Source organism: Nycticebus coucang, chromosome 14 (genome assembly GCF_027406575.1).
Source record: "Nycticebus coucang isolate mNycCou1 chromosome 14, mNycCou1.pri, whole genome shotgun sequence".
Classification (NCBI taxonomy): Eukaryota; Metazoa; Chordata; class Mammalia; order Primates; family Lorisidae; genus Nycticebus; species Nycticebus coucang.
In genome coordinates this window covers 38,142,489-38,156,351 of record NC_069793.1, presented here as the reverse complement: position 1 = coordinate 38,156,351, position 13,863 = coordinate 38,142,489, and the positions used below count along the sequence as shown (strand labels likewise).

Below are 13,863 nucleotides of genomic sequence, written 5' to 3'. Positions count from 1 at the left end.
ATTTCTATCTTGCTACACCTCAGTATCCTCCATATGAGTAAGGATCTAGTCTCATACAGTATGTGCCCATCAACAAGCAAATAAAAACAAAGCATTTGGCAGGGCAGTTGACACACGGTAGGTGCTCAGTAAACACTGTGCATAACTACCACTGTCACCCTTGTCATCATTGCCACCATCGTCATCATCATCATCAGAATATTATCACTCTACTGACCTCAGAGTTCCACTGAAGGCACAAGCCACAAAAAGTCCTGGCAATCCTGGCATTGTGGCAAATATCTCCATGACAAAGTACGGCATTAGCTGAGGAGGCAAACAAACAAAAACAAAACAAAACAAAAACAAACAGAAAAGAAATGAGCGAGGGAGAAACAGGATTGGTGGTCTCAGCAGTGTCTGAAATGTGGGGATGCGGGTTTTTAGCAAAAGGAGATGGAAAATTTATTTTTCATGTGTCTCCAAGGTATGCCGTTTTCTTGACTGTTTATCCTGAATGTTAACTGCTAAACCCTGCAAACAAACTCCTAAAATGGGTCTTAGGAAATTTTGGTATTTCAGCTCTTCTCTGAAGCCAGGTTTGTGGGAGAGGAGCCCCTCTAAGACAGAGCAGGACAGTTAAAGACAGGTACGAATAGGAGGGAAGGGGAATGAGCATTTTCTCCGTAAACAGAGTTTTCACAACCATGTATAATTTAGCCCATTGGTGTGACGTTGCTGAAGCTATGCTGAGAAAACATGATCAGAGGCACTGAGGAAATAAGGGTTCTTTTGTTCAGTAGGACATTAAAGCATCATTCCTGAGTCTCGAGATGAGATCTGTAGGAGCCCAAAGCAGCAGCAACAACCAAAGCTGTGGCTTCCAGCCTACTTTCCACCCTCTCCAGCCTGTCCTAGATCAGGCCTCGTCTTCATGGACCTTCAAGATAAGTTGTCCTCTTCTTTAAATGCTCACTTTGACATATTAGAGCCTGGAGTGTTGTGATATTCCCCAAGAGGAGAGGAAAGAAGCTAGGTCCTTGGGGTTTGGGAAGCAGCTAGAGGTTCAGGCAGAAAAAGAGAAAGGCCTAACATTTACCAACAATGGCCAGAAGCACACTCATTCCACTGACCCCAAAAAACCCTACCTGGTCTGGTGCTGAGATGATGCCAGACGTCCAAGGGTCACAGTCTTTGAAGTAGGTGTACATGATTAACCCGGAGAAGACAGCACACACCAGAATGATCCACAGACCCAGCAAGTTAAAGTACAAGGCGCTGGAAAAGAACACAGAAGCCTGTTGGGAGCCTGGATGCCATATTATAGTGTAGCCAAGTTCTTACCTCCAGGTAAAGAATTCGGGGCTTTTTTGCAGGTTCAATAAAATTCTACAGCCTTCAAGAATCATGACTTTTCTATTTTTGCTTTTTTTTTATAATGTTTATTTTATTTTCATTTTTTATTTATTTATTTTTCGCAGTTTGGGCCGGGGCCAGGCTTGAACCCTCCACCCCCAGTATATGGAGCCGGCACCCTATTCCTTGAGCCACAGGCACTGCCCTATTTTTGCTTTTTTGATGTTGTTTGAGAACATTACATTTTTAGACTGATTACCAAATTTAAATAAGATAAGATTTTAAATGGATTCTCCTTTAAAACCTTCAATATGTGTGGTGTGAGATGTATTTTCTTGGATGAAATTTGACATATTAATCACTTGCCTTATATAACTTCCCGTGATCTTTTCCCCCTACTCAATTCATAAAGCTGTCAAAAAGCCAACTTACATTTTAACGTCTTTTCTTCCAGAGAGATAATGACATAATGTAGAAATAGGTAAGTTTTGGAAATAGTCACTTTGGTGATTAATTCAGTTAAAGGTTAAAGTTGATTTTTATTTTTTAAAGACAATGGTACATGTGAAAAACTTATAATCATCTTCACCCATATTAGGTGAAGCAATTCATTTTATTTTACAACACACAGATATGCATCATTCCAGTCCGGGTGGTTTTGTAGTACACTATGGTTATTTTGTATTCATTACTGTCCTTTTTACTCATTTTCTTAATCCCAGGGAAGACTTGAAAGTGGACTGGCCTTACATTGGTCTGAGAGAATAAACAATCTCATTGTGGGGAGAGTCGCAGGGCACCAGGAGAGCAACTTTGGGCATTTTCTTAGACGTGATCTTTGTTTGAAGGGAATCAGAGGCATCTCCATTCAAATGTAAGAACACACATATTCATTTCAAAGCTCCCTAAACTCTGTAGTGTATAGGTGTGCCTGTCTTTCAGGAGACTCTCACATCAAAGTCTTCATTTATGGGAGGGGAAGGGAGAGGGGATGGTGGAGGGTAGTTGGTGGGACCACACCTATGGTGAATCTTATAAGGGTACATATGAAACTTACTAAATGTAGAATGTAAATGTCTTAACACAATAACTAAGAAAATGCCATGAAGGCTATGTTAACCAGTGTGATGAAAATATTTCAAATTGTATATAAAACCAGCATATTGTACCCCATGACTGCATTAATGTACACAGCTAGGATTTAATAAAAAAAAAAATTCAAAAAGTCCTAATTTATAAAGCAAATATGTTTGATAATTATCCCATTTAGAAGAATTTGAAATTTTACATTTAAAAAGTTTTTATCTCAGAGGTTACTTTTGGGGGGAGGTATTTTAACCATGTTTATCTTTCATGTGTATTTATTTGGTTTTGTTCAGTGGGGGTTGGGAATATAATTGCCAGGTAAAATGATCGCTAGTGTAACTGCATTGATCTCACTCCTGTTCTCTGCCATTCGGGCATTTGCTCAGGTCACGGGCTGGAGGGGCCTCCCTGACCACCCTTATCTGAAACAGCCACTCACTGCTCTCATCAGTTCCTACTCCTTGTAACGATTTATGTCACTACAACATTTATCATAATATGCAATGCTGTAATATACCTATTCATTTATTATCTGTTTGCCCCAGTCAAACACAGAGCTACCTCCCCAGGCATAGAATAGTTCTGGCATACAGCAGATAAAAATGTATTTTACTTCTGGTAAGAAATGATCGAACAATTAAATGAATTGTTTAGAAAATTGTAGAAATTCATCACAATATGATCATACTCTTTACATGATTTTTTTTGTTTTGAAAAGAACATTGGACTTGGAGTCAAAAGAAGGCTTTATCCTTAGCAACTGTGTGACCTCAGAGTCAGTTATGTCATCTGTAAAAAAAAGTGTAACACACCTGCACCTGCCTTGCTTTTTATTATAAGGCTAATATGAGGATTGAATGAGTTACACGCTGTAAAAATCTAGCAAGGTCGAGGACATTCATATGATATCCAAAATTCACCATTCAGCTATGGAAAATGATAAACCCCATATCTCTTGATTAAAGTCATTGTATTTTGACTTGTTTCTCTTTAGAAATGGACTCTGATTCCACACAGGGCTAATTCTCCTGTTTGTAAATAGGCTTCTTCACTGATTCATTCAAAATATATTTATCGAGCATCTCTTGATCTTGTAGGTAAGAGAGGTCTAGAAGAGGATATAGAAGGCAGCAATGAAAAAAATCCCCCCTTCAGGAGATTATATTCCGGAATTAGAGGCAGGTAATAATCACTGAAGTAAAATAAACAAATATGACATTTTCGATATAAGAAATACAAGGAAAATAAGGCAAGGGGAAGGGAACCAAAGTGACGGTGCATGGATGTGCTCTCAGGACCGGGAGATGTTGCTGTGATATCAACTTCTCCTACCCTCACACCACCATTTACTCCCTAAAGCCCTGAAAGATAAACTGAGGTTGAGAAACAGAAAAAGACAGCTTCTGGGAAGCACCGGTAAGGGACTTCATAAGTGGGATTACGGCTAGATGCAAGGAAGAACTAGCTTAAGCTGTGTTTTCTGAATAATCAGCACTTCTGGGCATGTAATTAAATATACTGATTTTCTCCAACAGTTCAGTATGAACTATCTGGTTCTATTTTTATTTTTTTTTTATTAAATCATAACTGTATACAATGATATGATTATGGGGCATCATACACTGACTTCATAAACCATTTGACACATTTTTATCACAGTGGTTAGCATAGCCTTTCCGGCGTTATCTCAGTTACTGTGCCAAAACATTTACATTCTACATTTACCAAGTTTCGCAAATACCCCTGTAATATGCACCACAGGTGTGATCCCACCGATTCCCCTCCCTCTACCCACCCCACCCCTTTCCCACTTCCCCCTATTGTTAAGTTGTAGCTGGGTTATAGCTTTCATGTGAGAGTCCCAAATTAGTTTCATAGTAGGGCTGTGTACATTGGGTATTTTTTCTTCCATTCTTGGGATACTTTACTAAGAAGAATATGTTCCAGCTCCATCCATGTAAACATGAAAGAGGTAAAGTCTCCATCTTTCTTTAAGGCTGCATAGTATTCCATGGTATACATATACCACAATTTATTAATCTGGTTCTATTTTTACACACATACTTTGACAAATGTATTTTCCTGAAGTGCCAAAGATTTTTTTTTAAGCTTTAATGAAATGTTTTACTTACATTAGGCTCTCAGATAATGAACAAAAGAATATTTAATCAGCATTCTGCAGTGCCTCCTAGGTGAAAGCCCACGGGCAGCTAGCTCTGAGTGGCCTGTAGTTAGCCCAGCAGTGCCCTTGAGTCTCCAACTGTGTGACAAACGAGATCCTTCACCATGTATTAATCCAAACACTGTCGATTCTCTCAGGGAAGTCTTCTCTCTCTTATTTTCAACCCCTTTTAAAACCATGAAACATGGAAGTCTTTTCTAAAGAGAGTTTTTATTCTTCCTCTTTCCTTATTCTCCCCCAATTACTATCACAGTTCTGATCCCTTCATGAGAGAGGGGACGTGTGAAACCATGCGTGTCCTAAATGCTTAGGAAATTATGTACATTTCTTTATTCATGACTATTCTTTCCGCCATTTTCATACCCATTAAAAAATCCCTAATTCCAGGCAACTATATGAATGGGATTATGTTGATTTTGCTTGAACTAAACTAACCTGTGAAATGAGGCTTCCAGATACATGCACAGGAATAGTGTGAACGCATGTGTATATACACACACACACACATGTCTGGGCATCCCTGTGTGTATACACACACAGTATGAATTTCTTGAAGCATTACTTTGTTAAATAAGTGATAAACATTTTATAAGCACACGCCATTGTTCTTGTCTTTGGTGGAAAAAAAATGAAAAAGATACATTTTCTAACTTTCAGGTAGTAGCATGGTGATAGGCGAAAATTAGGCATATGCACACACAAAAAATAATATAACACAAATTCATAAGATTTTTATAAAATGAGATTTAACAGTGTTATTATTATTTATGGCACCAAAGGTTTCTTCTCTTTACAGATGCAGTCAACTCCAGTTTATTTTAAAACAGAATTTTAAATGAATTAAAAAAAAAAGTCTACCGGGGTTTTGAGTAATACAGCTATTTGATAAAGAGATGATTATGTGTATGGAAGGTTTGTTATACTGTTATTTAATGTAATAAGATTTGAATAAGTTCCTAGTGAATTGATGGAGTTACCAGATAATGTTTTCATTATCCCAAGAGCTTACATACATAAATAGTAACATTACAGTTCTTCTTTTGGAATTCAGCTTATGAAATGGTTGAATCATTTCCAGGCAATCTTATGTTTTATTCAGTGAACACAAGAAACTTTGCATTGGAAGTATTTTAAAGTCATTTTTGGGAAAATTCACAGTGACTGTTTCTCTAAGAAGAGTTTAGGGCTCCTTGTTTAGTCTGGGAAGGCTGAAACCTCAGGAAGTAGCATTGGGAATGAAATACCATTTCAGATGCAGTTCTGGCTTATTTATGCCAGTTTTGTAAAAGAACATGTAAGTGACATTGGTCCTTAGTGCGGAGCTCAGGCTGACTTGTAGAGCTTGTAAAAGGCTTAACACTCAGGCCTCTGTTCTGCCCTTCATAGCAAGCCAGACTGCTGAGAGTTGGAACAGCTAAAGCCCCCTTGTCACTTGCCGCACTATCCCGGATTTTCTTCTTTTTTTCTTAACCTCTCCTTGGTAACTTTAAAGGTATAAACATCTGTTAAAGTAAATTAAAATAGATACCAAGTCTGAAAAATCTCTGAGCAGACAAAGCCAGTGTCTGCTTCATTAAGTAACCAAACTTCATAAGTAAGTTTGATTTCATTTGATTTGCAAGTACTGTAAGTGAATCTTAACTTGGTCTCTTTCTTGAAAATGCCTATATCAAAGAAAAATGAAACTGAAGGCTCACTAATCAGAAGTCACCAACTAACTTAGTTAACCTATGAGGGAATTTCCAACAGAACCAAGTAAGACACCTATAGACCTACAGCCAGTATTTTCTTTGTTTGTATAATACACACAAAGTCCTCTCCTCACGTTCCCTCAGCAGAACCCAAACCACCTCTCTTTTGTAGCTTCCTGAGTCATGAATCACTATTTGCTCAAATAAGCTCTTTACAATTTAATTGTGCCTCAGTTTAACTTTTAATATATCCAAAAGAAAAAATAATGGTTAAAGAGCCCATATTCTGCATTAAATAAATAGGGCATCTCATCAGGGAAACCAAGAGCAAGAAATGTGCAGTATTTACTTCCTCATTGCCAGTTAACCTTCTCATTTCCCAGTTAATGGAGGCAGCAAGTAATGGAGAGCAAAAACAAGCAAACTTCAGTTTAAACACCAGCTCTGCCACTTCTTTGCCGAAATGAAAGTAGTAATGTCTGCTTCAAAAAGTTGAAGGAATTAAAGGAATTTCTCTCTTACACACACACACAAGTAGAAAATATATAAAAAGTATCCAGTAAAGTAAGAGAAGACATATACATTTTCCTTGATTAATAACTTACAGCTTAGCATGTTTTTCTGTTTTGCAAGAGATGCATCGCTGGATGGTTGATTGATTAACTCCATAGATTCCAAGCCACGTAAATGTCCCTCCCACTGAGATTGTCCAAAAAGTGTGCCGCCTGAGAGGATCTACATCAAAGCTAGGAGGCAGAGAGAAGTGAGTAAACAAAGATGTTTCTTGGATGTCCAGTTATTATTTTCGGTGATGAGGTCATGCAGCTACATGTTTATATGGTAGCATTGGGCATACTCAAATATATTTAGTCGGGATCCATTTGCTGCTTGCTCCATCACTTTGTGTATTCCACCAGTTTGAGCCGATCCTTGAATGAGAACCGTTAAGAAGCCCACGATCATGACAATCATCTGAAATGCGTCTGTCCACACCACTGCTTTTAATCCACCCTGAAATGAAGAGAATAGATGTGAGTTCTTGAAACTGAAGCCTGCAACTCTTCCAACTCAGCCCAGACTCCCCGAACCATTCATTCATTCAGCAAAAGGCACTGAGCATCTTTAAAGTGCCAAGTCCTATCTCAAGCATGGGAGTAAAATGCCAGGCAAAAGAGACAGGCCCCTTCCTTAACTTCATAGAGTTTGTTTTATGAGAGAAGCAGATATTAAACAACATAATAGTGATTTACCTAAAACTGTGGAAAGTGCAGTCAAGGACAGGTCATTATAGGGTCACACACCGGGTAATCCAGAAGTGGTACTGGGGATATGATGTTCAAGCTAAGTTCTGTTGAATGACTAGAAATTTACCAGGTACAGGGGACACAGAGGAAAAGGGACCAGCATGTCTGAAGGAGGAAATAAAAGAAGGCTAGAATACACAGGTCGGAGGATATGGAAGGCCCAGAGAGTTTCCTGAATATGCTAGAGGCCAGAAAACACAGACCCTGACAAGGCCACTTAAATGATTTCTCAAGAGCAATAAGAGATTATTAAGGAGAGCTATATGATGTGAGAGTGGGGGTTTTGTTTATAGTAGTTTCAATGGCAATTGTGCAGAGAATAAATTTCAAGACTGCATAAGAAAAAGAGTTGAGAGAAAAACTCACAGTGTATTTCAATCATCCATGCCCAAGATGATTGGCAGTTTGAAGTAGAGTAGAGATGGAAAGAAGTGGATGGATTTACAAGACATTTAGGGCATAAAATCAACATAGTTGTGATTCATTGAAGCAGGTGATGAGAAAGTAAGGGAATTAAGGATAATTACCTCAGTCAAGCTTGTACAACTTGACTTTAAAAAAAAAACTAATAATAGTGAATATATTTTGGGAAACTGAGGTGGTAGATACTAAAAAAGAAGAGAGAAACTGAGAAGGAATGTTAGCTTGCAGACATTCATGGGGGAAGGGGCTTTAAGAGCTGCAAGATGGTCACAGAGTTGAGCAAACTATAGTTTCAGGGAAATGAATATGATTGTAGAACTGAGGGTAGAGTAATAAGGCAAGAGTTTAGAGCAGGTGTCATTAAATTTGCCTCCGCTTTAGGTCACCTAAGGAATTTTAAAGGGGGGGGGGAGGGGAAACAAATAAACAACAGCTAAGTCCCTTCCCCAGGGATTCTGAATTAAAGGAGGTCTGGGTTGGGCCCTGTCTGTCCTCAGCGGCTTTTGAAAGTTCCCCAGGTGATGCTACTGTAGAATTACAGTTGAGAACATGAGGGCAAGAAGAAAGGAGAGGGGATCCTGTTGTTTTGCAGGTATAGAAGAACTCATAGGACCATGGAGAAGGCAGAATGAGCAAATAGGGAAAGATGCAATGAAGTGATGTATTAAAACGTGCTTTGAAGATGAATGAGTGCTGTGAAATGAAAGGACGTGGTATTTTTAACACTGAAAATCAGAATTATCATCCCTGGTTCCTCCTCCAGAGTGTCAAGAACTTCAGTGAAAAGATGACAGGGTTCATCCTTTTCTTAAGAAGAAAAGAAGATGCTGGGGTTGCCCCATCTTTTCTTTTGTAATTAAAATTAAAAATTCAATTTAAAAAATAGACATTATTAAAGCTTGAGGAATAATACATTTCTTACTTCCCACCTGCTAAGTAGCATTATTTTAATTTCCTTTAAAGACCTTAAACCTTCCAAACCCAATTCTCCGTATCAGATCTTCATGCTAAGACCAAATTATTAAAAGCTTCTGTTTTCAAAGGCTTGTTGGTTATGCAAAAATCTGAACATCAGCTAGACAGGAAGCAAGAGAACAACTCAGCTTATCAAATATTCATCCAAAGGTAGGTGAAAACCAACATGAAGACTTTCTGCCTCTTTCACGCAGTGAGATTATCTCTTTTTCTTTCTCCTTCACTCTCTCTTCTGTAACACACACCTACGTGCATACACGCTCACACACACCCCATTGATCTATAAACTGAGCCTTGTGTACCACTTATGTATTTAATCAGTTTATGTTGTTTGTGGTCTCATGGTCACCTTATTAAATTGCAAACCCCTGGATAAGAAGAATCACCCACATGCACACTGGTTATTTTATATGCTATGCAACCACAGGTTTAGCAGACTAAAGAGACCGCCGCCACATGAGCAAAGGTGTTAGATAAATAAGCCACCATCTTGGTGAGATGCTCAGCTGAAGCCTCTGACCTGGGCATAGAGAGGAGAGGTGGAACAGAGGTAGAGTGAGTGGAGATTAGGTGAGTACATTGGATTCACTTAATGAAAGATTTCCAACACTACGCTGAGGAGCTTTTACTTTATCTTGTGAACAACGGGAAGTGAGAAGGGAATTAGGTCGGTCCGTCAAGTGGCATGAATAAATGGATGTTTTAAGAAGATTAATCTGACAGAGGCAGAGGCATATAGAGTGTGGAAACCAGAAGAGACTGGAAGTACAGAACCAGTTAGGAAATAGTAAATTTAGTTCATTTTAGTTTATTGTGGTTATTAAAATATCCAGACTTGTTTCTGAGGTTACAGTTTTTGGTTTCAACTAGTCCTACTTTTAAGAATACTTGTTTTCCTCTTGCTTAGATAAAATGAAGGATGTTTTCTTATTATAATTCTTTCTTTCTGCTTTGAATGTTTTATTTAAATGAATCCCTTTGAAATTTTGCCAGGCTTTTAAAATTGCCTTAATCTTCAACAATTCAAGGATTATAAAACCTTTAAGGCTGATGGCTCTCTTCCTGATTTACATGCCTTTGTTTTATAGTTTGGGAGGCATTATTTTTAATTCTACAATCATATATAATAATAATTATTAATATCATTGGTATATTTTATATTTTCAATTGTATGTAATATATAACAGTTAATAATATAATAAATAAATTATAATATAAGGCAAAAATTAAGCATCAAAATTATTTGACTAGATTTACCAAATGTTTACTATTGTATTTTCTTATCAGCTCTTTGTCCATTTTCAATCGTCACTATAGTTTTCTTCCTTCTTGCAGAACTTCCTCTACATTTTTGGTGGCTGACATCTTTGTAAGCTTTCCATCTGACAATCACATTTTTTTATTGAACCATATTCTATTTTCTGTCTGAAATATGGATTATACTCATTTCTTTCTCCTTCAGCTCCTCTTCCTCCCCATGTCTGTCCTCTTTTCTCAGTGCTAAATTCCCTTGGTTGTTTACACTCAACTCTCGAAAGATAGTTTTGGTGAATACACGGGTATAGGTTGACCATTGTTTTTCCTCAGTGCTTTGAACATTTTATCCTTTTGTTTCTGGCTCCCCTGGCTGTTGCGAAGGAGTCTGACACCAGTGTCCCTTTGCAGGTGTCTCGTTTTCTGTTCTCTGGCTCCTTTTCAGATATTCTACTTATATTCGCTATTCTATGAAATCATTTTAACAGTGCATCTCAATACGGACTTCTTTCTTTTTCTTTTGTAAGGTTGCACTTTCTAATCAATAATTTTTTGTCTTTTGCCCTTTCTAAAAAATTGCAAGCTATCATTTTTTGAAATGGTACATCCCCTCCATTCACCCGGAATCTCTCCTCTGAGATTCCAACTGGACACAAATTGAACTTTCTTATTTTGATCCTCCAGATATCTCTGTTTCTCTTTCATTTTTCCATCTCCTTGTCTCTCTGTTACACTTTGGATCATTAGTGTAGATACAGTTTTTAGTATATCAATTTTCTCTTCAAATGTACCTACTTTTTATCATAGTAATTATATTGTGTGATCATTCCTGATGCCTAGTCATCTTTGAAATTGAATCACTTATTTATTTAAATTATTAAATTTATTCTTTATTCAACTTCTTAAGAGGCCAGATCTTCTTTGTTGTTTTTGCTGATTCTCAGTTACAGTACCTTGCTATTTCATATTTCTAATGATATTTTATTATAAGATCATTTATCTGTGTGTGAGTATCTTATAGTTCTAAGTTGGATTCTTCCTCTAAAGAGGATCTGCACATCTTTCCTTGCAAAAGCCAAAGTGCATCACTGACCTGGAACTACTTCAGCTCTCTGCATTAATCCCAAGCTCAGCCACTCTGCCTTGGCACTGATCCAAGGCCCAATACCTCAGTAGTGGCACTGGTATCTGCACCTGCCTTCAAGTCAGTCCCATCCTTCTTGTTTACCCACCACATGCTCCTTCCAAACACCAGCCTTCATAATTCATATATTTAAAATTATTTGGTTGTTATATTATTTTGTTACTTTATTTGCGGGGTGGGGGGGGAGTTTTACTGGGGAGCTATGATATCTTTCGTAAGGCCAGAAATGCATCAAGAAGTTGTTTAAAGCCGGGTACGGTGGCTTACATCTGTAATCCTAGCACTTTGGAATCTCAGGAGTTTGAGACCAGCCTGAACAAGAGAGAGACCCTGTCTCTACTAAAAATAGAAAAAATAGCTGGGTGTTGTGGCTGGTTCCTGTAGTCTCAGCTACTTGGGAGGTTGAAGTAAGAGGATCGCTTGAGCCCAAAAGTTTCAGGTTGCTATGAGCTATCCAGGGTGATGGAGTGAGACTATGTCTTAAAAAAAAAAAAAAAGTTGCCCTATCTGGCATCTAGCTGTCCTTTCTATGGACAGGTAATTCATAGGAACAGATCTGTCATACATGGTCAGAGGTGGAAGGTATTTTTTAACCTACATAGGAGGAGGTAAGTGTCTGACATAGAATTATGGTAGAGAATAGAATGGAAAAAAAATGAAAGATAAAGCTTTGAGTGTAAGAAACAGTAAAATTTGCAAGTAAGAAAGAGAGATGGCCATTTTAAAATTGTATGTAATCCGGGTAGAAGTTACAGAATATGCAATAATGCCAATATAGATGAATGATCTCCAATATGATATATTAATTACTTCATTTTTCCTATAGAAAAGAGAATCCTACTGTCTGGGAACCATTGCCATGTGTCTAACTGGTTAATTATAGCTCACACATGGTCCAATGTCTAATGATAATAAAGATTCAAGTTGTAGGGTGTGGGCAAATAATAGGTGCTCAGTAAATGTTTATTGAGCTGAGTGTAATAATTATATAACTACGTTGCGGATACCACTCAGAGCATATGTGAAGCCCAATGATGAATATAAATCAGGTTTATCCATAAATGAGACCATCTGGTATTTTTTTTTATAAAATACCAGCCCTCCTGTTCACTCATACCCGTATTTTGTTAATTCTTAACCAGTAGGTAATGACATATAAATGCCACCTATGGTTTATGACCATTATTAACAGGCAAACTTTTTTTCTCAGAAGTTGCATAGGATCATCTTTCTCTGACTAAGGAGGCATTTCCTTCATCAGATCTTTTGTTATCGGGCCTGGCTTTCTTGAAATGAGCTCAGAGCCTAAATTCTTCTAATGGTTAGTACCAAAAAAATTTTTTTTCATATAAAACAACAGCATCTTCCTCACGAAACTGTGACAGATAAGCTGGCATACTTCTATTTTGTTTTGGAATAACAATTTCTGCTATAATTAGATGCCTGCTGTTGGAGATTTGCCCTTATCCCATATTAGGAAGTGGTGCAAATACTTCTTCACAGCTAGATACATACCAGGGTACAGTAGAATGTGCAAACAATTCCTGTTGCAAACACAGAGCCCCAGAGATCAAACCCAGTCACTAGGAAAAAGGAAAAATATATTAAAAGAAGTATCTCTGAAAAAAAGTAAGAGAACAAGTCTTTTGAAGAAAAAGGTCACGATAGTTTTGTCATGATTCTTTGTGGGCAAAAATAAAATCAAGTTAGAATTTTCCCTTATTAAATTTTCTCATTTTTGAGAAAGATTCATTTATTATTTCTATCCAGTCCATATATTTCATGCCATGTTCTATCCAATTTTCCTCCCTAAAATCCTGTAGCTTCCAATCTTTCCTCCAAATAGTTTTTGTTTTTGAGATTTTTTTATTCCCTTGAGTACTCTGGAAACCACCTAAACATGAACCATGAATTAATATTTCTCAATATAAGCATATAGCCTATTTAAATTTGTTATTAAAGACTTTCAATATGGCAGGTATCATTGTAAAACTTATTTTCACCTTTATTTTTATCTTTCCTGTTTGTTTTTAAAAATATATTCCCTTGAAAAGATAAGTATAAATCTTTTTTTTTTTTTTTTTTTTTTTTGCAGTTTTTAGCCAGGGCTAGGTTTGAACCTACCACCTCCGGTATATGGGGCCGGCACCCTACTCCTTTGAGCCACAGGCGCCACCCAGGTAAGTATAAATCTTAATGTAATTATTACAGGCCCCTTTTACTCTTGTATTCACAGTATCCACTTCCTGAAGTAACTGAAAAGGGTATATATTACAGATGACCTTAGCTAGTTGTTGTTTATATATAATACCAAAGTGTCATAATTTTGATTATTAAAAAACTGAAAACAAATACAAACAAATAAACAAAAGCAATTTAAACTTGGTATTGAGAACAATGTGAAGCCAAATCAAGTAACTGAATTACTTTTAGCGATCAGTTTTTAGAGCTTTATGTCATATATGGGTC

The 13,863-nt window shown here is 37.3% G+C and overlaps 1 protein-coding gene across 3 annotated transcripts in view; it reads right to left on the bottom strand.

Moving 5' to 3' along the window:
- SLC5A12 (solute carrier family 5 member 12) overlaps positions 1 to 13,863 on the bottom strand; it is a 51,913-nt gene that overhangs the window by 23,655 nt on the left and 14,395 nt on the right. For all 3 annotated transcript variants that reach the window (XM_053562468.1, XM_053562469.1, XM_053562470.1), the window contains 5 exons: positions 12,910 to 12,977; positions 7,151 to 7,305; positions 6,900 to 7,040; positions 1,128 to 1,257; positions 218 to 306 (listed from right to left, as the gene is read on the bottom strand). In XM_053562468.1, coding sequence (XP_053418443.1) covers positions 218 to 306; positions 1,128 to 1,257; positions 6,900 to 7,040; positions 7,151 to 7,305; positions 12,910 to 12,977 — 583 coding nt within the window. The remainder of the gene's footprint in view (positions 1 to 217; positions 307 to 1,127; positions 1,258 to 6,899; positions 7,041 to 7,150; positions 7,306 to 12,909; positions 12,978 to 13,863) is intronic.